Genomic DNA, 24,966 nt, shown 5'->3' on the forward strand with positions numbered 1-24,966 from the left:
TTGGCGTGAACCACCATCCTTCTGGCTGCACCATGCTCCTTACTCACTTATCAAATTGAAAACTCAATTCAGCATTGTCAAGTCAGAACCAATTCATAGCCCAGTCACTATTGAATTTCAGAGGCTGTAAATTGCACAGGAAGAGATTGCTCATCTTACCCACACAGAGCTGCTGCTGGGTCCGTAGAGGTTACCAGAGTGAAACAGCCTCTGGGTCAACACTGAACTCTCTAAAGAGCATGCTAATACTCAACTACAAAGCAGTATGGATCTATTTGTTTACTAGCTTATTGTCAACGTCCTCCACTAGAGGGCATAAAGTGTTTATCATGAAGGCAGCAATTGTCAATGACCCCAATGCTCGCAACAGGGTCTATCACCCACAGAGCAAGTATTCAATAAAATGCCATTAACTCGATTGGTTATTTCAGGATGGAGTGGTTCTAATTTTTTTCTCTCTTTCTAAACATTCTTAGATTTTTTCAACTGCTCAACAAGTAACAAATTCTATTTTTAGTTAGAACAAAAGATAGCAACTATAAAAATTAGTTAGGATAGAATAAGAAGTCATAACAATGTTCCCTTCTAAAAATCACAAAGATTACAGATTTTAAGAACCATCTAGCTATCCACTCACTGCCAGCCTGGGTGATAACAGGAGTCATCTTTATCCTTTCTACTGTCAAAGAGGGACCACAGCAAGGTTAGGGACCCACTGAGAGTGGCAGCAGGAGTGTTTGCCTTCTGCATCACACTCATATAGAAAGTGAAGGTTAGGAAGCTATGGACACCAATCTCATTACAAGAATTTCAAATAGAGAAGTGCTAGGTAGCACGCAAAAGTCCAAGAAAATGTACATGCTCAGGAAAAATATATGGTCAAGCCCAGGATAGGTTAAGTAAATTGATAGTGAAAAGTGGTTGTTCAAGATATCTTGCACTAAATAAGTAGATCTACTAACCTCACAGCTAGCCACTGCCGGTCCACCAGAAGATGAACTTTGTCAATTCTGACATTGTTGGCATAGTGCAGTCGTTTTGGTAAATCAGGAGTCAAATACGGTTTGAAATGCTGTTCAGATCTTCGGCACTGAAAAAATAATTATTTCTTCATGAAACATACAATGTGTTAATCAATTCAACAGTCTCATCTCCTAAAACGATATAATGATTTTGCTATGTGTGGCCAAGTCACTTCTGAGCCCTTGTGACCCAGCAGGACAGCGTAGAGTCAATCTGTAAACTGGCTGCTACAACTTTCTCCCACAGAGTGGCTGGTAGGTTCAAACTGATTGCCTTTAGATTAGAAGCTTACCCTTTAACCACTGCACCACTGGGGTTCCTGAGTCAATTTGTTAACAGTCTTGAAAAGCAAGGCGATTGAAGCCAGTCAATAAAATAAGAACGTTAAACCTACTATCAATTTGATTGCATTCCCTATTTATCTTGCTACAACTTTCAGATTAAAACTAAAAATACATTTTAAATTAAGATTTGGTATTTGAAAAAAAAAAGATTTGGTATTTGATGTTTCAAGGGTTTTTTTGGGGGTATACATATTTTAAATCACCACAAAGCTCACTTTCTTCGACACAGTGGCTACAACAAGTACAACACTGATTGTGAGGATGGTTCAGTCTCACGTGCTGTTTTCCAAAAATTTTGCACTAGAAATATCTTCTATATATTATATGATCCTCCTTTATATAAAATGTTAGAAATCAAACTAATCCATAATGACAGAAACAGAATAATGATTATGGAGAAGACTTAAGAGGAACAGCAGAGAGAATTATAGTACGTTCACATGATGGAATACTATGCAGCATTAAGGAGGAGCAATTTCATAAAATACTATCTTACTTGGAAGAGACAAGAAAGCATTTTGCTGAGTGAAATATCCCAATCACATAAAAACAAATATCACATAAGGCCACTTTTGTGAAAATAGGACACAGAGTAGCTATGAGTCGGAACTGACTCCAGGTCCCTAACAACAACAATATCTAAATACGAAGTCTAGATTTAGAGTGACATTACACACATTTGGCGTTACAAAATTTGAATCTCCATTGTGTATTAAAAATATTGACAGTAACAGCAGATGAGGATAAACATTTTTAAAAGTCAGTTTAAACTGTGAATTTCTTCCCAATTAATTTTTCTTTTAAATAACACAACATTTGCTAATTTCAATAAAGGCAAGCAATTTTGAAACCTAATACAATTTCTCTTTTGTAAAAATCATCAATTCTACACAAATTGGGTGAAATACTATTTATTTCATAATGACTGCTGTAACTAGCTATTTTTTTAAATTTAATTTTTTATGTTTTGTCAAAACGCAAATCACATTGATATCCTAATAAAAATGAAGAATGAGAAATATACAAAGGGATATTTTCTTCCTATGATCTTGTTGAGTACAAGAAGATTAAAAAGAAATATAAAGGCCAGGCTAGGGAAAAACAATTCACTTTCTTCATTTTTCTCATTTACTTTAAACTACAAAAATTTACAAAGGTGCTTTTTTCATCCTCATGACCTTTTTGAAAGAACAAAGGGGAAAACTCATAAAGGTAGAAATATGAGGAAATCATTTTTATCTACTTCCTCATTGTTCTCATTTCTTCTAAACCTCAATATATAAATACTAATAATAATAGAAAGTACGTGACTGAATCAAACATAGTCTAAGAAGGAAATGCGCAATCAAGGAGTGGATAGAAAGAAAGAATAAAAAGGTTTTGTTGCACATATATTTTTGTCAGGTTTTCTTCCTATTCTGGTCTTATCTTTATCCCCCATGTTTTCACTTTTTCAATAATCATTACTTCCTTCTTCAGACAATATTTTTTCTCATTTTCTGGTAGGTATATAATAGTAACTTCTCAGTATACACTTTCCCCCCAGATGAGAGGAACTAGTATGTGCCCCTGACAGCCACAGTTAATATGACTAGTCACATCTTCTGAACCAGAGTGTAGTCAGAGTAAACACAGAGAACACAGGTGGAATATTGCCATCCTAGTAAGAAATATTGAACTAATCTTTACATTTCACAGTTTGGGAGGAAGATACTGAACATAAGATAAAATTTGGTCCTTTTCCCTGAAAATAAAGTTGATGCTGATGGTTCTTATGCACCCAGTATATGGTGAAATCTCAGAGTTGCCAGTTCATGTTTTTATTCTATTTGTTCAATGGAAACACAGCACAGAATAGTATAACTAGGGATACTGTACACTATGCAAATTTTTTCCCAGAAATAAAGGAGTGACATGTGACACATGGAGGAACACTGCATGACATGACAGACCATTTCTTTGGGTCTCTGCTGCACCAGTGACATTAATTATATTCTCCAAGTTGTGAATCCATTCTCACTTTTGATTCTCAGATATTCCTTCTCCATTAGCATAAACTCACTGTTTTCTAAGTGTCCTATCTAATCTTTTAAGTTGGTGGTGTCTGTTTGATCCCATAAAAATAGGTCTTAACTAACAACAAAAGACCTGGACCAGATAGTTTTACTAGTAAATTTTAACAAACAATCAGAGAAAAACTGTCACCAAGTCTAAATAAAGTATTTCAGAAAATAAAAAAATAAAAAATAGGTCTTAAAAGGGCTTAAGGATCAAGGGAGACATTCTTTCCCAGTTAAGTTAAACTGTTCTTTGGTGCTCTGGTTGTATATTTGCCCTGCTGACCCAAAAAGCTGTCTCTTTTGGTTCAAATCCACCAGCTGCATCCATCTATGTCTGTGGTGTCATAGAATGAATTTATCAATCCCCAAGCTCCCAATCCTTAAACCTACTAGGATTATTAGAAATTTGTCCTTCCCCACCAACAGAGGCCAGCTATTTAGAGGATGACTATCAGAAAAAAAGGAATTTGGCATGTGTATTTCAAGAAAAAATACGTTCATTCTGGGGAGGGGGAAATCAAGCTGCTCCTTGGAGGCAAAGATTCTGAAGCTTCATCTGACATACTTTGGACATGTTGCAAGGAGGGACCAGTCCTTGGAGAGGGACATCATGCTTGGGAGGGTGGAGAGACAGAGGAGGAGGGGAAGACCCTCTATGAAATGGATTGACTCAGGGTAGATGTGTTAGAGACAGTAAGGTTGGCTCAGGATAGAGCAGGGTTCAGAGCTGTTGTACGCAAGCAACTCAATAGCACATAACAACATTTCAAGAATGTATATGCGGAAAATGTAAACTACAATTTGCAAATTCAACAAGAATAAATACTGTGTCTACACTTCACTAGGAAGGAAGAAGATTGTTTACCATGATTACTCTAAGGTATTACTTTAGGTGTTAGAAGTTATAGTTGGGGTGGAGGGGTGGGGGGGAAGGAATTATTAATACTTAAGAGAGAATCTGTTTTAATGAAGCGACAGTGTTTCAAGCTGTAATGGATTCCATTAAGACACTGCTTAAAGTTATCTAAATTATGTCTTGGTAATTTCCTTAAAAACTAAAATGTGAAAGCCAATCAAAATCAGTTGAAAGTATATTCAGTAAGTAGAAGTAGATCTTTCTGATCTCTAAAAAAAAGACCTGAGTCGATGATTCATTATTTTCTCATATTTAGTCATTAAAAAAAAAAAAGAAAGGTGAACTTGCCTGAATGGCATATCTTTTCTGAATGGAATATCTGCCGTCTCAGCAAAATTAGAAATCAGAACTATGTCTATCCCAAGCTAACTTTTGGCAGGGGCAATAATCCCCAAATAAAATTAGCTCTGGAGGCATACTAGTTCATAGCAAGCTGCCCTGCTAACTCAAAGGCTGAACTACCCCAACAGTTAGAGTTCCCCAGCAGGTCCGTGGGGTAAAGACGGGGAGTCTCTTTTCATGATTTATAGTCTCTCAGAAAATCAATAGAAGGACTCTATGAGTGAGAACTGACTTGACAGCAGTGAATGAGAAAATAATGATTCACACTTAAACTAATTTTGATCAATGGTTTTAAAAAATTTACAAGTGGCTTTTGACTTAGAGATGTTGTTGTTGTTGTTATGTGCTGTTGAGTCGCTTGCGACTCATAGCGACCCTATGTACAAGAGCCGTAAACTCTGCTCTATCCTGTGCCAATCGCACTGTCTCTGACACTCCCATCCCGATTACGCCAATCACTGAATCAATCCACCTCATAGAGGGCCTTCCCCTCCTGAGCTGTCCCTCAACCCTCCCAAGCATGATGTCCCTCTCCAAGGACCAGTCTCTCCTTACAACATGTCTAAAGTATGTTAGATGGAGAGTCAGAATCCTTCCCTCCAAGGGGCCGCCTGGTTTAACCCTTTGCAGAATGAATCTGTTTGTTTTCCTAGCAGTCCACGGTACCCTCAATACTCTTCTCCAGCACCACAGCTCAAAGGCATCAATTCTCCTTCTAGCCTCCTTAGTCATTGTCCAACTTTCTGATGCATAACAAGTGACAGCAAAAATCATGGCCTGACTTAGAGATACAGAACACAAAATCCTATAAATTTTATTTGGAAATTCAAATTACAAGTCATCACATTAAATTAAATAAATGTATTGAGGAAACTATACTTACACTGAGGTTCTTAACAATTTCTTCAGAGTTAACTGTTTCAAAAGAAAAAATTGATTACATTCAAAATAGTTATAAATATGTGAATAACTCAAGTGAATTTGATGCATCTAATTCTTAATGACTATCATCTAGTAAATTAAATAAAAGATAATTTTAAGCAAAGAATTATGTGGGATTTAAGAACAGGGTAGAATACACACAAACCTAATAAAAGTGGACATTATCATAGACTTTATTATAACTAAACTTGAGAACTTCTCCTTCACTTTTTGTAGTCTAATCAAAAGGTCAGAAAGGAGGTCTGATGAGCCCTTACAATCTCACATAACCAGAGTGCTATTGCTATTAATTTTTGGATTTAACATATGTTTTATATGACAGTCTTCATACTCACAGGTATAGAAGTCTTGTGGTATATTACGAGACCTGATACGAGGTGCTGGTCCTTCATACATGTAAAAGAAGTTTATTTGAGGAAAGTAATCTGTCATATATTCCATCTTGTCACAATAAGTCTGCTCCATTCCTAAATCAAAAAGAACCATTTTTTACTGCATAATAGTACTGAATAGTATCAGTACTCCAATAGTATGAATTAGTATTTCTTAGTAATTTATTAATGCATTATAATTATAAATTACATATAATATATACAAATAGAAATAATCCTAAATATATAAATTATGTAATCATATAAATTATAATTACTATTAGTATTTATTAGTATGAATTAATATTAGGAATAATCTCTGATCATATCAAGTAGGACAGATTTTGTTACTAAAACCAAGTTTCATTGATAAACTTCACAATTTAACTTGTTATTTGAACCTACTTAGCAGAACTGGAAAACTGTCACTGGAGAAAAGGGTCACATTTACAAGAGCACAGCAGTTATAAAGAGATAATTTGTTCAAAACTCATAAAACCCAAGTCCATTGGCATCGCGTTGGAGCCGACACATAGCTGACATTCCAGCAGGTTGCTGAGGTTATAAGTCACACAGGACACGCTCAGCTCTCTCCCAATGAGCTACTGGAGGAGTTGAACCTCCAGGGAGGAGCTGGCTTTGGGCTAGAAGTGCATTTGTTCAATGAAGATTCAGTAAACAATTTTGAAGACATAAAATCCTCTGCAAAGTCTAAGAAACACACAAATACCTGATATATCCATAACAAGGCATAACTTTTTAGATTAAAATTTTTCATATAAATCAAAAGAGAGAGAATACAGAATAAACATCAAATTTCTATGAAATCCAGACTTCCTGGAGTCATTGGACTAAATGAACCTCCAAAATTACTGCCCTGAAGTAATCACTAAACAATAAATCAAAATGAAGGATATCCCCTGCTTCCTACCACTAGGCCACCAGAGGTCCCTAAACTATGATTATATCTTACTTTAAAAAAAAAAATACAATGGTTTGGCAAAATTAACCAAGATAATAAATCGCACTCAACGTGTATGAATGAATCAGCAGCTAAAAAATATTTACGGTATTTAAAAACACCATTAAATAACAACAATCATATCCATGGTAAGTGTTACTAACATCTTTTTCAAATTTTATGTTAGGATAGTTAAGCTTGACATTTTCATTTTAGCTCTCTAATCACTATAGAGTTACAACAAAACTCACCCTTTTCTTATTCAAAAACTTCCAAGTATAGGAGAACGTACTGTAAAACATAACTACTATTTTTTTGTATGTTATCTGGAGAGATAAATAGCAATGTATTATAACATATGGCTTCAAAAAGCATACCGTGATCAGCCAAAAGGATAAGATTGACACAATTATGTAAGTTCCGCTGTTTTAGGCCTTCCATCAACATTCCAAATGCTTGATCTACAACTTGCAAGGCTTGAATAACCTAAGGAAAAACAAGTTAGCATTTTTTTCATGAATTGTTTTAGTTGACCAAAGCTTTATCTAATTAAGTAAAAATTATACACAAGTCCTTCATTCAAATCACTAGGTATTTTTAAAAATATGACACAGAAATCCAGTGTCTATTCTATTACCTTTATCGGTATTAATTCTGTACGTTTTGATAGAAAAAAAATGCAGCAGTGTTGCTACAAATGAAAATATCATTGTTGCTGTTGTTATGTGTTCTCCAGCCAGCCATGACTAGGACAGAAGTGGTAGAACAGATGTGAACCTCGCCCTCTGCTGGGCCGTCCTCATCATCTTCTGTATGTTCATCGTTACAGGGACTGTGGGGCACATCTCGTTGAGGGTCTTTCTCTCTTTCTCTGACCCTCCATCTTTCCAAACATGATGTCTTTTTTTTTAAGGTCTGGCCCCTCCTGAAAATATGCCTGATGTGTGGTAGACTGATTTTTAACCTCAGATTCTATTCCACTGCAAACATTCACAGGATTTTGCTCTATCTGGAGAAGGAAGATTCACAGGAATATCTATGGAAGTCTAAAGTACTTGGAGAATCATGCGATAATGTAAAACTAGAGAGTTAAAAATGTGCATTATCTTGTAGTCTAGTACTTCTACTTCTGAACTTTTCTCTTGTGTAAATAATTATAGTAAAAATAAATGGAGACTAGCAAACAAAACCACTCATGACATTGTAAAAAAAACCACACACACACATGCACAAAAATTCTAAGAAACTATGCTGAAACACTGATAACAGTGTTCACCTCTAAAGAGTGAAATGAAAGCTTATTTTTATTTTATGTTATATACTCATCTATGCTTTTCATTTTTCCTATACATTATTGCCAGGATAGTGCACTGGGATTGTTCAGTAACTAAGGAAATATAATAACATGACACAACTCAATGTCAAACAGCAGAGAGATCTGGAAGGAGAACAATAGTGGCAGGGAGGCTCTCGGTCCTTGGAACAATCCACCATACAAGATCAAAAGCACAGCACTGGACCAGGGATAGACCTCAGAGAGTAGGGAGGGGAAGGATAGAAGAATAAACAGAAACAAAACCTCAAAGAGACAGTGGGAGAAGCACGGCTGTAAGGCGGGGACTTTAATCCATGTCATGAAAGAAAATATGCTTAAAGCGTTTACCAGAACTCCAATCTGCTCTGCTAGCTTTCATTCCAACCACAGTGAAAAATCTTTACAATAAAGAAATAAAAAGAAGATACAGTGGTAATGGATCAGGGAAACATCTTTACTGTCCCCTAGTATTATTAAAACAATATTTTCTTTTTTTTTCTTTCGCCTACCAAATACTGGAAAGACCTTAAATATATTACATCATGAAAATATTAATGGCTTTTGAAATATAAAAGAAGAAACAATGAATACGTTTTAGATAATTTCTGAGTCATCCTGTGATATTATCAAGAATGGTGTTGAAATACACAGGAGAAAAAAGGCCATTATGGTAAAGGACAAAAGCAGTTTGTCCAAATAAACACATTTGCTTATAGTATTACAATTGAGGACAAATATTTGAAATTACTTTCTACAGGGTAGAAAAATGGCATACTAATGGGGTCCTTCGCACCTTTACTTTTGTTCAAGAAAATGTGGGCTACAATAGATTTCACTAAAGAAAATGATTTAAACAAATAGTATTTAAGAAATATTAGTTTAAAAAAAGAAATATTAGCTTTGTAGTTAAATCACAATGGATTATAGTAATGAAGAAATTCATTGGATAATGAAGAAATCATTACTACAGTGTTTTTACTTCCATGAGAATGGGAGTTTGGCAGGGTTCAGCGCTATTGTTCATAGGGTCGTTATGAGTCATAGTCTACTCGACAGCACATAACAACAACAACACAGGAGGAAAGTAACTTTGGTTTAGACAATAATATTAATTCCAATGATAAGGAACTCATGAAGAGAATAAATGGTGATGGATTTACCAAAAGAAATTAGTTTCAATGGGCCACACTACTGAACTAGATTAGCAAATGTAATATTTAAGCATCATGATATGATATGATATGAAATTATAATGGTATATGTGAATATTAAATAAATGCATATCAAATGAAACAAGATGTGGTTCATGAGGTAGGGGGTTTTGCAGGTTAAGGTGAAACAAACACATTATATATTATATAATATTAAATTATAAAACAAACACAAAAATGTCTTACTTTGGCACTGACTGGTCCACCATCGTGTCCTGCAGAATCAGGCTGTTCCACATACAAGGTGTAAAATGTGGGTCTAGCGGTAAAATCCAAAAGGAAAAAGACAACGTCAACTTAGAATAAGCCCAATGGTTGGACTGAGGGATTTTCTAGACCTAGAACTTGCTGTCAGTTGCCTTCTCTCTCTGTCTGAACTCCCTTTCTCAGGTGGTTCCACTTTGACCCAGGTGTCCTAACAGGAAGTAAACCATTCCTTCCTGATATGACTCCATTTAAGAACATCTGTCTTGTTCTTGCTTGCTTTCTTGGTGTACCCCAGGCCTTTATATTTCCTGTTTCTGACTTCTGCTGACTTTTCGTTCTTACCTCTGGTATCTATCCACACCAAGGTGTCTCTTTAAAAGCCTAGTTTCCTTTGCACTGTTTCCCTGGTGCTCCCTTGTCAGTATGCTCTGACCGCACGCTGTCACTTACCCTAAGCTCTAGTATCTACATTCAGGTTGCACAACCAACTTTCAGACCCACATCCAGCCCTCCCCTTCCTCTCCACCAGCTCCTGTGCTCTCTGCCTCTGTCCTCTAACACCAGCCCTCCCAGATATTTAATAGTGTCCACACAGCTCTACAGCAAAAGTGCTCATCAAATGGCAATTCTAGGCAATTTTGGTTGGGTTTTCTCCCCTAAAAAATGTCATTTAAAATAAGGATATAATTTTCTTTTCTTTAATGTATATCCCACTATAGGATATGTGGTGGCTTGGTGAGTTAAGCATTTCTTTCCCAATGGAAAGGTTGACAGTTCAAACCCACCAACTCTTCAGGAGGAAGATGAAGCAATCTCTTCCCATAAAGATAATTTACATCCTCAACTTTGGACCCTATGGGTCAGTTCTACTCTGCCCTATGAGGTCTCTGTGAGCTGGAAGTAAGAGCAGTAGAGTATACTCCACTGTGACATCTACCGTTTCTCTAGTAATAGGTGTTACCTTTCAGCTTTGGGTAGATCCAGCCATTTCAACAACGTAGAGATTCTCTCTTCATATGGAACATTACTTAAAAGAAATAATAAAAACATTTTTTTTAAAAAACGAGCACATTAAAAAGTTGGGGAGTCTTGTGATAACCACAATACCTAATCATATATCGCTTTTAAATTATTCACTCCCTCATCTGTTTCAATGCAGTATACATAATTTATCCAGTTTTTCTCAGCCTTACCCCAACCCTGATGTCAGTCCCATTCTACAACAGTGGCACCATGCAGTATTTGTCCTTTTGTGACAGGGATATTTCACTCAGCATAATGTCCAGAATTAAGTTTGCAGAGTGGAATGTATTCGGGCCTATGGGAGGGGTGCAGGGGGACTGTACACCAAATAAGGAATTTTTCTTTTGCTTTTCAAAGAGAGGAGCAAACTGGAGGTGGGGGGAGGGCTGGGCAGGGAGAAAAGTGCAACAATCAATGAACGGAAATCCAAAATCTCTGTAAATGTTCATTAAAATTAATAAAATAATTTTTTTAAAAAGATGGTTTATAGGAAATCTCTATAATAATTGATGTACCGTGAACACAAAACATAATATTAACCAAGAGAAAAAAAGTTGGGGAGGGCAACTCACTGATCTAAGACTTGTACATCTCTCCACCGCCTTCCAACAACCCTCCACCCCCTTCACCACCCCCCATGGCCCTTTCAGGCCTAGAACAGAAATCATTCCCAAGGTTCAACTTTAGCCAAATAAAACAAAAGCCTAAAAGATGAACTACTAGAAACACCAGGGCGGTGCACATTCCTTTGAACAATCAACCATTTAAGATCAAAAGGTCAGATTTAAGGCAGAGACCGAAATCAGAGGCAAATTGGAACAGGCAAGAAGGATGCAGGGAAAGAGTAAACAGGAAGGGAAGAAAAGAGGATTGTGATGGCATATGAGTTGCAATTGTGCCGGTGCCATGAAACATAGTGTGTAAGCTTTCACCAAAATAACAATAAAAAGAATCGTCTCATTATAAGCTTATTCAAGATGGCAGGGCAATATTTTCAGATAGTCATTTTGTGCTGCACTGCTAACCCCAAAGGTTGCCAGAATCCATCAGCTGCTTTGCAGGAGAAAGATGGGCATGCAACTTACTGCCTCTGAAAACCTGCAGGAGGGTCAGCTATGAAGCAGTTCTGACTCCATGGTACATAATAACAACATACAGTGAAAATACTGAAAGGGATTTAGCGTTATTCAAAGGGCTTTCTCATTTCTGTATATTATGCATAAATATAGATGCACCATTTTTTTAAAAAGTATAATTTTACCCCAACTAAAATAATGCAACTCAAGTGGACTTGAACACAGTTGAGACTGTCTTGTATTGACCTCACAGGACGCAGCCAGACAGGGCAAACTTTCCATTTGTTGTTCATAGGGCAGCTACGAGTCATAGTGGATTTGGCAATACCCAACAACAATGTAACAAAAGGCCATGCACTATTCAATTTATTTGTTTAGTTTAGTCCATTTCCTTCATTTAGGCATTTGTGTATATAATGAGCACCTACTGTTAGTTGCACATTGCTCACTGAAAACAAAGTGTATCAGGGAACAAAACAAAGAATCCTGACTTCTTGGAGATTATGTTCCAGTGGGAAAGATAAGCAACAAACTTGGATCTAATACATGACAGAATTACAGAGTGTATTACAAGTAATACTTGCTATATAAAAACAAAGAGAGAAAAGCTAGGGCACAGAGAGACTGGGATGAGGTGATAGGGAATTTGTAATTGTAATGTGATTGGGGTAAAAGTATTTGACAAATTTCCTACAGAAGAATTTGGAGATGACTTTCTAAACAAAGGCCTAAAAAGAGGCAAGGATATTGGTTGTGTGAATATGTAGGTTGAGACCACCTTCAGCAGAGGAAACAGCCAGTGCAATGACCCCACAGAGGAAGGAAACTTAGTGGGTCTGAGGTCCAGAGAAGAGGTCTGAAGAGGCTATGATGGAATAGCATGTCGGGGAACAATGGGAGACGACAGTTTGATAGGTAGTAGCATGGTGCTGGTCATACTGCACAGGTCCTGGTAGAGATTTATTCTGAGTAAAACAGGCAACCATCAAGGGTTTTGATTTAAAAAAAAAAAAAAAAGAAGAGTTATAAATGGATTTCATTCTTAAAGTACTCCTTCTGGCTGGTGGATTAACAGTATATTATAGTAAGCAAGAAAAGAGGCAGAGAGACTTAAAAAGAAGCAAGTATAGAAAAAAGACAAACGATGTTGATGCTTAACCCAGCATGGCTTTTAATGTTAGGGACAATAAAGAGTTCTCATATCTTGCATATATTTTGAATCAGGGCTAAAAGCATTTACTGATAGATGGAATCAGTGATAATTTCAAGAAACTTTACCCTAAATTACTAAAATAGAATTAATATCAAGATTAAGGCTTGAGGGGTGGGGGGCCCTGCTAATCACTCCTGTATAGAGGAGATCATATTGGAAAGTACTTTACTTACTTCTTATAAAGCACATATTTGGAAGGAAAAGAGCCGTTTATAGCCACATCTGATCCTGGCCAAAAGTAGGTACCTGACTTTAAACCTTGATACTCTGCTGTCAGCCAGATCTGCAAGAGAAAATTGTTTTAAGATGACAGAAAATCAATAGAATAATGAGTTTGGGTTGATATGGTCCACCTTATCAGAAATGAAACGTTTACATCTGCAAAGTGTACCTAATTTATAAAATATGCCTGAATTCTTTAAATTGTATTTATGTATCAGTTAGAAAACTAATTAAGCAGGGGGTAGCCTCCAAAATCAGAAAAATAGTTAATAGAAAAGATTTTTCCCCCCTCCAATTGATTAAAATTTGGAAAAAAAGAGTAAATTTAAAAAATTGGTCAAGATTGACAGTTTTAATTCCTCTTTCCGTGAATTATAAATGGAATGAGAGAAATTTGTATTCTGAATAACTTCCGGATTGGTTCCTTTCTAACACAGTGCCCAAGTTTAGGACAAGACCAATGCAGTGAATAACCATATATTTTTCAAAATTTAAATTATACATAACGTACAACATGTACCCTTGAAACTACATGGACAATGTAAACTTGCGAGTAGAGAGAAATGGCAAACCCTTTGCTCCGTCCACATGTTTGCCCTCATACTGGAGGTGGAGGCTACATGGATTCCACAAGTGAGGATGTTACTTACTGGCTGTCCACCCCACCAAGCGGAGTTCTTTTGTTCACTTGATGAAAGTGAAAAATTCTTGTTGAGGTTTACATCATACATATTATTGTCGATGATACCATGAGATTCTGGATACAAGCCCTGAAATTTACAGAGAGGGGGGCGGGGGAGAGAAACAGAGACAGAAATAGACATAAGAAAAAATGGTGGATTAGTTTTATATATATATATATATATTCAAATATCATAAGACCAATAAGTCTTATTTAGGAAAGTTGTCAATATAACAATGTAAATGTATCCATCCAATGTCCTTCAATCTAAGCACATATTCGTTCAATAATAATTCCACATATTTTAATTCCATACTATGTCCTGTATGGTTTAACTATTTTAGAAAGGTTTTAGGGTCATTGTGTCAGAACTCTATGTGTGCATGTGTGTGTAAATATGCATGTCTGTATGTTTGTATATGTGTGTGTGTAAGTATATATCTATGTGTGTATCATTGTTGCTATTGTTGTTAAGTGTCGCCAAGTCGTAGACGACTCATAGCGACCCTATGATCAAAAGACCTGAACACTTGTATAACTTTCTTCGTTTCTCCAAGTTCATAGAGTTTTTCCAGAGGCAAGCTATTTTGAAAGTGGATGCCACTCCTGTTTCCAAGCCTGTTTTAATCTGGGAGCTCCACTAAACACTGTCCACCACACCTACCCTCATTACCCCAGTTATTGTGTCAACCCATCTCATCTAGGATCTTCCTCTCCTGTGCTGTCCCTTGACACTTCTAAGCATCATGTCCTTCTCTAAAGACTGGCCCCTACTGGCTACATGGCCAAATAATTCTGAAAGGGTTAAATTTAAGAAAGTTATAATTAGGGCGCTCTGGTGGCCTAGTGGCAAGAAGCTGTACTGCAATCCAGAAGGCATATGGTGTGAGGCCACCAGCTGCTCCACAGGAGAAGGATGGGCAATATCGCTCCTTGAGATTAACTACCTCTGCAAACCCACCAGAGGGTCAGCTCTGGGTGGGAGGGTCAGCTATGGGTCAGAAGGCCAGCTATGAGTTGGAGGGTCAGCTATGGGTTGGTTCCAACTATACAGCATAAAACAACAATGTTATAGTTATTGTTTCATGGTAATAAAAGAAAAAAATATAAGGTAATAAAGACATAAATATCTTCTGATGATAAAGCCCAAGGCAGAATACTCCTTAGGATGTCTCATAAATCCATGAATCCTAAATGATTTACCTTTCCTTTGAGTTCATTTTAATATTTCCAACAGAAAAAGTGAAGTAGGGAAGAATTAATGATATCTGAAAACATGTATATTCATCCACTGAGTAGACTTCATTACCTTTAATCTCTTTATCTAAAATTGCCACTAATATAAACTCACTTATGAAGCAAAAGTATTGAAGAAGTTAAACATAACAAATAAAGCCATCAGTGGGCTCTGTAAGCAGCTGTGCATCCCAGAGCCAGCTACTCTGTGGGAGAAAGATGGGCATTCTCCTGTACAGTTTACTGTCTCTGAAAACCTGCTTGGAGGGTCAGCTACCAGTCCCGACTTTATGGCAAACAATCATATAATGGAAAAAACTAGGATAAGAATTATTTCCCTTTGTCAAAGTGATTGTCTTCATGTACAGTCTCCTATTTCCCAGCAGGTCTTCAAAGAAATAAAGGATAAAAAATGACTATGGGCAAACGCTTTTTTTTCACTTCAGAGAGGTTATCCTGGTAGCTTTTCGTGGCAAATTAGTCTGAAACTGGGACACTCATCCATGATTCTCAACTGAGATGCCCCATAAACAATCAAAGCCTCATGTTGAGACCCCCCCCCTGCCCAGCCTCAAGCCTCAAACTGCCACCTCATGTGCCTGTGAAAGGGTATGGCATGAGGAGGCGGCTCAGCCAGTTCCTGATTGAGCATGTCTGGTGTGGTCATTCGCCTGCTAGTGGCCTCTCAGTCTGGCCACTCACCAGCACTCACCGTGACAATAGTATAATGGTTCGGGAAGGTTTTGGTTGGGTAGACAGCTCTCATGTATTTGGAATGAATTCCACATGTTTCTGCAACAAAATATTGTGAAAAATTACCAATCTGCTTCTTCCTCAGATGCTTTTTCTTTAATAACTAAAAACATAGACATGGAAATTTTCCAGAAAAATAAATAAATACCTAAAGAATAAAGTTGGAACGAAGCAGAAATGTTGACCGTGGAAGACCATCAACTCACAGAATGTCAGCTTTAGGAACAGAGAGAATTAAATCACAAGTTCATAAATATTTTAGGCCAGAGAGTAAATATTTGCCATTTTCCAGGTCATATGCTCTCTGGCCCAGCTATTCAGCTTTATTACTGAAACCAGAAGAGACCAGGCAATAGATAGATAGATAGATAGATAGATAGATAGATAGATAGATACATACATACATACATACATACATACATACATACATACATACATTGTTGTTGTTGTTGTTGTTGTTGTTATGTGCCGTCGAGTCGTTTCCGACTCATAGCGACCCTATGCACAACAGCCCTAAACCCTGCTCTATCCTGCGCCAACTGCACTGCCTCTGACACACCCATCCCGATTACCCCAGTCACCGAATCAATCCATCTCATAGAGGGTCTTCCCCTCCTGCGTTGTCCCTCAACCCTCCCAAGCATGATGTCCCTCTCCAAGGACCCGTCCCTCCTGGCAACATGTCCAAAGTATGTCAGACGAAGCCCCAGAATCCTTGCCTCCAAGGAGTAGCTTGGTTTAATCCTCTCCAAGATAAATCTGTTTGTTTTCCTGGCAGTCCAGGGTGCATTCAGTACCCTTCTCCAGCACCACAGCTCAAAAGCATCCACTCTCCTTCTGTCCTCCCTAGTCATTGTCCAACTCTCTGATGCATAACAGGTGATTGCAAATACCATGGCCTGTATCAGGCGCACCTTAGTCTCCAGAGAGACACTGTTGCTCCTGAGCACTTTAGAGAGGTCCCTAACAGCAGACTTTCCCATCGCGATACGCTTTTTGATTTCCTGACTGCTGGTGCCAAGAGTGTTGACTGTGGAGCCGAGCAAACTGAAGCTGTGAACAATCTCAATCTCTTCGTCATCTGTATTCTAATAATATCTAATTCATGGGCACTGAAATTTGAATTTTAAATAACTTTTACAAGTCAAAAAATATTCTTCTCCATTTTGGTCATATCATTTAAAAATATAAAGCAATTTTTTTTTTTAAGTAAAACAATTCTTAGCCAGGAATTTTAGAACATCGTGAGTTAGCTTAGTTTCCCCCTACTGATGATGGATTGTTGCCATGGTAATTCTGCTCAGTACAACAGGAACTGTAGATTTAAACATTTAATGTGTGTCCTTGGCCCCAAGGAGGTAGGATTACAACAGAATGCCTCTAAGTCAGAATCTCACCCAGGAGGAATGACACAGTAGCACTGCAGAGCCTCGGTTGACCTCAGATAGTTGGTACCCCACCGTTCAGCTTTCAGTACGGATTTTATCTCAACATCAAGAAAACAAAAATTTCCACTTGACCAGTAGACAACATCATGATAGATGGAGAAAAGGTTGAAACTTAACGATTTTAATTTACTTGGATTCACAGTCTATATACACTTGGTATCAGCAGTTAGGAGATCAGGAGACATAATACAATAGAAAAGTTTGCAGTCACAAAACCCTCCAAATTATTGAGGAGCAATGATGTTAGATTAAGGACTAAGGTTTGCCTGATTTAGACTAGCCTTTTCAATTCATTTGCTATGCTGCTGAGACCTAGACAATAAATAAGGATGACAGAAGAAAAAAAGATGCCTTTGAGTTGTGGTATGGGAGGAGACTACCAAATATCCCACAGACTGCCAAAAAGAATAAACAGATATGTCTTGGAGAAGGTGCAGCCAGAGTGCTCCTTGGAGGCAAGGATGGTGAAGCTTCATCTTGCCTGCCTACTTTGGGCATGTTGTTAGAAGAGTTGATTTCTTGGAGAAGGACATCATACTTGGAGAGGTAGAGGGATGATGAAGGACAGGAAGATCCTCAACCAGGTGGATTGACACAGTGACTGCAGGAATGCGCTTGAGTGTGTCAAAGATTGTGAGGTTGACACAGCAGATCTGTTGTTCATAGGGTCATTATGAATCATAATTGACTTACAGACACCTAACAACAAGCAGCCAGCAATAGGTTGTACAGAAGAAGAATACATAATGACTTCTGACCCTGACCTAGATGCATCCTAAATTTACACATCCACTCTGGGACCTCGTGGTAGGAATTGAATCTAGCAGCTGCTCCACAGGAGGATGGGCAATTACTTTCTCTGTGATTAACTGCCTCTGAAAGCCTGCTGGAAGGTCAGCCGTAAGTCAGTTCTAACTCACTGGTATATAACAACAGCAATAAAACATGCCACAGACTTTGTTGTTTGTGCTATTCTTTTTCTAAAGTGTTTGTAGTAACAATAAAAATGTGTATATAGTATTTGCACTTTAGTATGTTTTAAAAAAATATATAAACTATCCAATACAACAAAAGTAAACACAACTGTCCACATAACTACAAAGTGATTTGGCTTACACAACCACACAGGCAAGTAATACTGTTTACGTGTTATGATACTGTTACAGTTGATTATTCTCAGTAGTTTCCATCACATTGATGAAGTTTCCTGTGTTCTGCTTTCAGGGGAACATACACTAATTTTGCTTTCATTGTGGTACTTGTTTTCAATCTGTGCAATAACCTCGTTTATTCAGGACCACTGGAACACATTTTTAAATCTTTGGCAGCAAAGAAGTACAAAGATATTTCCAGACAACAATCTTCCTGCCTCTGAAAGCTTCACTATTATAGATTCCATTTAGATAAGCACAAAGTACAATGTATTGTTGTCGAGAAACATAACGTAACAGCTTTGCAGGTGGAAACAATGGCTATTTTCTCATTAAGGAAGTGAAAGGTCTTTTTCCCAACCTCCAGAATTTTTCCAGTTCTGGGCTAAGGCATCTAGGAACTTCCTCTTTCAGAATCCTCTGGAGCTTCCTAATAATTCTACTGATTAGGACTCTGATGTGAGGAATGGAAGGTGTGGATGGGTGCAAGCTCAAAAGTTTTCGCATGAACCCTGGGTGATTCAGATGTAATTAAGTTTAAGAACTCACCGTTCTAGGGCTTGATTTATATTTATGACATGACTGAGAAGTAAATTAACATTTTTGGTTTTCCTTTCTTTCTCAATGCCATCATACATAAATCTTGTCCGTAACAAGAAGACATTTAGCATTATTCAGAAATCATACGAAAAGAAAATAAATCCAGTCTGCTCACATAAGCAAAATTATTTCAACAGGAAGGAGAAGGAGCAGTCATCCATCAATACATTTAAGAGCCAATTTCTATTTCTTCTTCCTTGAAACATGAGTGGCAGACTCAAGTTCTAAATGCCTTAAAGCCACAAGGTGTAACAATAGGCAGGTCTATAAGGTGAACAAAAACACCAGAGAGGCATTCAACCCATAGCTGACCTACTACTGGGTTTTTGGAGCCTGTGAATTGCCCTGGGGATAGAATGTCTTTCTGCCATAAAGGCACTGGGAGATTAGAACTGTCAGGCCCTTTGGGTTAGCAGCACACCTCCCTCCAGGCTGTGCAACCAGAGCTCCCCCACTCCTTAGTCTAATAAACAACGTAAAGCCAAAAGAGCACATTAGACCAACAACAAGCTCTGAAGGCAAGAAAGGGGTCAGATACAAGAATTAAAAGTTGGGGTAGAGGAAGTATGATTACATTGTGAGAATTGTAATTAATATTATAAAACAATATATATGAGTGATTTCATGAAAATCCAATATACCTAGTAAACATTCTTGTAAATTGCCAAAATAGAAACTAAGCTGGATCACCTGCCCTCTACAGATTCAGGCTACCATTTTCCATCACCTGCCAGCAAACCAGAGCTACTGAGGTATAACCTTTAGAAATCCAAGTCTTTTTCTAGGTCTTATAATCTACACTATGGTTGAAGAAAGTATTATTGGGATTAGATTAGTCTTTGCTTCTTCAGAGAAAAAAGGGGGAAATCATGAAAAAAGTTTTGTTTCTTACTACATACAATTTACTCTTAGAAACATTACTGTGTGCACACTTTACTTAAAATGAAATTACCAAACCAAACAAGCTTCCTTATTTTTTAAAAGGAAAGTATCAATCAAATAAAAATCTGACAATAAAAATGGAATAAATTTATATTCATAGCAACTATAAACTATAAAATGGCTGGAAGACTAAATGGATGCATATTTGAGTAGCTGAAAAACACAATGATGAAGACTGTAAGAAATTCTTATAAATGGCATGTTGTTATTGTTATGTGCCATCAAGTTGCTTGTGACTCACAGCAACCCTATGTACAACAGCTCTGAAGCCTTCCCTATCCTGAGCCAGTCTGTCTCTGACACACAATACTGTGTCAATCCATTTCATCTAAGGTCATCCGTTCCCATGTTGTCCCTCCACCATTCCAAGCATGATGTTCTTCTCCAAGGTCTGATCCCTCCTGGCCATGTGCCCAAAGTATGCAGATGGAGCATTGAAGTCCTTGCCTACAACAACAGCAACAAAAAGGAGCAGTCTGGTTTCACCCTCTCCAAGGCAGATCCGTTTGTTCTCTTGGTGGTCAATGGTATATTTGAGACTCATCTCCAGCACTACAACTCAAAGGTATTGATCAATTCTTCTGTCATCTTTACTCATTGTCCAGCTATTTGATGCACAGAAAGTAATTGCGAAGACCATCCCGGGATCAGACACATCTTAGTCTCTAGACTGATATCATTGCTCTTTAGCACTTAGGACATGTCCCTGACAGTGGATTTCCCTAAAGCAACTTGTCTTTTGATTTCCTCGCTGCTGGTCCCAAGAGTGTTATTTGTGGAGCCGAACAAGCTGAAAGTGTTAATACTCTCAATCTTTTCTCCATCTATCACGGTACTGCCAATTGGCCCAGTGGTGAGCATCTTTGTCTTCTTGATGGTGACATTCTTTGATCTATATTGAAAACTACAGTCCTTGACCTTTTGCAGCAAACATTTAATTAACGTATCCTTACAAGTTTAAATCATTTCAAGCTTTTGTTGCTGTTGTTGTTAAGTGCTGTCAAGTCAAGTCATAGGCAACTCATAGTGACCCTATGAATGAAAGTCCTCAACACTTGCGTGTGTGACTTTCCTCCTTTCTCCAGGTTCAGAGGGTTCCTAGAGGTAAGTTGTTTAGGGAAGTGGATGCCTCTCCTGCTTCCAACATTCCACACTACTTAGTAATATTCACAGATTCAACTTGGACATTTTTCACTTTGTTTAGAATTCAATAGAATTTCCTCTAGAAAACCCAGTCATACAGTTAACCTACACCAATTGACATATTTCAGCTAACAGATGCTGCCCTGGTCTTGCTCACCAAGTTGTGCCAAGAAATCTGGAGAACAACCACTTGGCCAACTGACTGGAAGAGGTCTATATTTGTTCCTATCCCAAAGAAAGGTGACCCAACAGAGTGTGGAAACTATGGAACAATCTCACTGATTTCACATGTAAGCAAGATTTTACTGACGATTATCCAAAAACAACTGGAACAGCACATCAGCAGAGAACTGCCAGAAGTCCTGGCTGGGTTTAGAAGCGGTCGCGGTACTAGGGATATTGTAGCTGATGTTAGATGGATCTTAGCTAAAAGCAGAGAATACCAGAGGAATGTCTATCTGTATTTCATTGACTATACAAAGGCATTTGACTGTGTGGCTCATAACAAACTGTGGCTGACTCTGAGAAGAATGGGAATCCCAGAACATTTAATCGTGCTAATGCAAAACCTATACTTGGATCATCCTGTTGTCAGAACAGAGCAAGGGAACACTGCATGGTTCAAAATTGGGAAGGGCGTACGCCAGGGAGGCATCCTATCTCCATACCTTTTCAACCTATATGAAGAACAGATTATCCGGGAGGCTAGGCTCTATGAGGAGAAATGTGGGGTCAAGATTGGTGGACAATTTGTCAACAATCTGCGTTATGCAGATGACACAACCCTGCTTGCTGAAACTGAAGAGGACCTCATGCACTTGCTGCAGAGGGTCAAGGACTTCAGCCTACAATATGGATTGAGGCTCAATGTCAAGAAGACAAAAATTCCCACCAATGGACCAATTGGCAGCATCAAGATGGACAGTGAAGAGATTGAGATTGTACACAGCTTTAGTTTGCTTGGCTCCACAGTCAACAATCTTGGCACCAGCAGCCAGGAAATTAAAAGGCGCATTGCCATGGGAAAGTCTGCCATTAGGGACCTCTCCAAAGTACTGAAGAGCAATGGTGTCTCTCTGGAGACTAAGGTGCATCTGATACAGGCCATGGTCTTCACAATCACTTGTTATGCATCAGAGAGTTGGACAATGACCAAGGAGGATAGAAGGAGAATTGATGTCTTTGAGCTGTGGTGCTGGAGAAGAGTATTGAGAATACTATGGACTGCTAGGAAAACAGATTAACCCTGGAAAGGCTTAAACCGGGTGGCTCCTTGGAGGTAAGGAATCTGACTCTCCATCTAACATACTTTGGACATGTTGTGAGGAGAGACCAGTCCTTGGAGAAGGACATCACGCTTGAGAGGGCGGAGGGACGGCTCAGGAGGGGAAGACCCTCTATGAGGTGGATTGATTCAGTGACTGGGATAATCGGGATGGGAGTGTCAGAGACAGTGCGATTGGCACCGGACCGAGCAGAGTTTAGGGCTGTTGTACATAAGGTCGCTATGAGTCGCAAGCAACTCAACGGCACATAACAACAGCAACAACAAAAGAAATAAAAGATCATTAGCTCTAGAATCCCTGAATTTTAGAGTTAAAATTGCTGTTGTTGTTATGTGCCATCAAGTAGCCTGGGACTCATAACAGCCTAAGAAGACTAATCTGAGCCTTGCCCTATCTTGTTCCAAAACACTCAAGTCCTTCGTTACTGTCTCTGTGTCATCCTTCTTGGTGAGGGTCTTCTAAGGTTAGGAGGAGAAATCATAAGATCAGTCATCTTATTTTAGAAATGAGGTAACTGAAGTTGAGAAAAGTTGACTTACTCAGAGTCAGCTACTTTCCACACCCCTCCCATAAACTGGAGAACAATAAAAGGAGAAAAACAGTCATATTAGCAAAAATTTGCATAAAGAACCTTACATATAGAAGAGGGCTTACGAGAAAGAGAGAAACTGTAAGGCAGTGAAGTATGTGGACCCTGCAGCCAGCCCTTTGGATCTAATCATACTCTGTCATCTTCTATTATTGTATCCTTGGATACACAACTTCTCTTTATTATTCATGTTATATAACTGTATGGACTCCAAGTACTTGGGCAAAGAAATATAGCATCATGATAAAAATTATAATAAAATGAATAATTACAATATTTTTTTTCCCTTTCCAGGCAAACAAGCAGATTAAGTTACACTTTACATATGATTGGGGAAAACAGCTTCAAAGAGATAATGGCTAATCTAGGAGATGCATCTCTTCTTCTGATAAACAGACAGATCAAAGAAAGGACACTAAGAACTCCAAGGTCAAGCAACCAGTCCTACAGGCTAGAGAAAACTAACTATGGTTTTATAATTGATACCTACAGAGAGAATTCTGAACTTATTAATACCACCCTGTCAAGTGAAGTATAGACATTGTCCATCTCCTGTTTGACCTGTAACACAGGGATCCCAGACAAACCGACAGAGTTGAAGTGGGTTCAGATGAACCATCTGCCCCAGGATAGGAGCAAAGCTGACTAGGTTCTGAAGCTTTAAGGCTTGGTTCCCAGCTCTTGGACCCAATCAAGCCGAACGTTTTTGCAGGACATTCTCCATGACTGAGTAAGTTGTTGAGTTCCTCATGAATGTCAGCTTCCTATAGCAAAGCTGGGGCAGAACTTTCCCCTTCTCAATTCTCTTAATGAGAAAGTCCAGCAATTGATATCCAAGATGATCATTGAAACACAGATCTGTGACAAGTATCAGGACAGGAGGGCACGTCTGCTCCTCTCCTGAGTAGGGTTTTCTAAGGAGCTCTGAGAGTTCCAGGGCTCATTTGAAGTCTCCAAGTTCCTGAAAGCCTTGAAGAACTCTGGTTATAGGTAGAACACTTTCAGGTTGCATCCTCTCGGTGGAACTTTCATGTCAATAAGGACAGAGATCAAAGACTTCCACGATATCATCTAAGACAGCGTGGTGATCCTGTTGATCCTCCAACCAAGTCCTCAGAGGTGGGCAGAGGATGGGCCAGGCCCGCATCATGGCGTTCAAAACCACGCTGTTCCTGCTGGAGAGGACTTCTCTTATTAATGGATGGATGAGGCTCAGAGGCACAGACTGCAGAGCCTTGATGGCCCACACCTCATCTTTCATTAGCCTCTGCTTTGCCAGAGCAAAAAGGCTGGGTGGAGAGGAGCTGCTCATACTGAGGATTCTGTTCAGAACCCGTGCTCCTTAAAAAATATAGTCTTTTTAAGGTCAAGGTCCTCTGCTTCAAGGTTGTTGCCACAGAAGATCTGAGGATGGACAAGTCAGGATGCTGACTGAGCAAATCAAAGACAGGCAGGAATAGGGCAGGTTGATGTGTGACTTCAAAACCAATAATTGGAAATCAGGAATCAAGTAGGCAGCTGCATCCAGGTGGGCTCAAATGCCTACAGTCATTTTTAAAATCATCCAATGTGGTATCCAATTCCTAAACAACATGCTTCTGGAAATGCTATGAACTTTGAGAAATGACAATAATAATAGAAAGGCTTCAGGTCTCTTGTTCATAGGGTTGCTATAAGTCATGCTAGATTTGACAGCAATTCACAACAACAGCATACGTGTTCACAGTAATTCTATCACATAGGATGAGGATGATGATTATCACTTTACAGTTGAATAAATGGGAGCACCAAAAAGTGAAGAAAAGTTACCCTCGGTTTCCCAGCTATTAAGTAATAGAGTGAGATCTTATCCTATACCTTCAATCTTCTCAAGTTTTGGTATTTCCTGGATATGTCCATTCTACTCAGTC

General features: G+C 38.4%; 1 protein-coding gene across 1 annotated transcript in view; it reads right to left on the reverse strand.

Moving 5' to 3' along the window:
* ENPP3 (ectonucleotide pyrophosphatase/phosphodiesterase 3) overlaps positions 1–24,966 on the reverse strand; it is a 98,533-nt gene that overhangs the window by 54,047 nt on the left and 19,520 nt on the right. The window contains exons 7-15 of the mRNA XM_006885024.1: positions 15,857–15,936; positions 13,877–13,996; positions 13,178–13,287; positions 10,654–10,719; positions 9,672–9,744; positions 7,337–7,445; positions 5,963–6,094; positions 5,569–5,600; positions 963–1,090 (exon numbers count right to left, since the gene is read on the reverse strand). Of these exons, the coding sequence (XP_006885086.1) occupies positions 963–1,090; positions 5,569–5,600; positions 5,963–6,094; positions 7,337–7,445; positions 9,672–9,744; positions 10,654–10,719; positions 13,178–13,287; positions 13,877–13,996; positions 15,857–15,936 (850 nt within the window). The remainder of the gene's footprint in view (positions 1–962; positions 1,091–5,568; positions 5,601–5,962; positions 6,095–7,336; positions 7,446–9,671; positions 9,745–10,653; positions 10,720–13,177; positions 13,288–13,876; positions 13,997–15,856; positions 15,937–24,966) is intronic.

Source organism: Elephantulus edwardii, unplaced genomic scaffold, assembly GCF_000299155.1.
Source record: "Elephantulus edwardii isolate Elephantulus edwardi_28Jun2011 unplaced genomic scaffold, EleEdw1.0 scaffold00039, whole genome shotgun sequence".
NCBI lineage: Eukaryota > Metazoa > Chordata > Mammalia > Macroscelidea > Macroscelididae > Elephantulus > Elephantulus edwardii.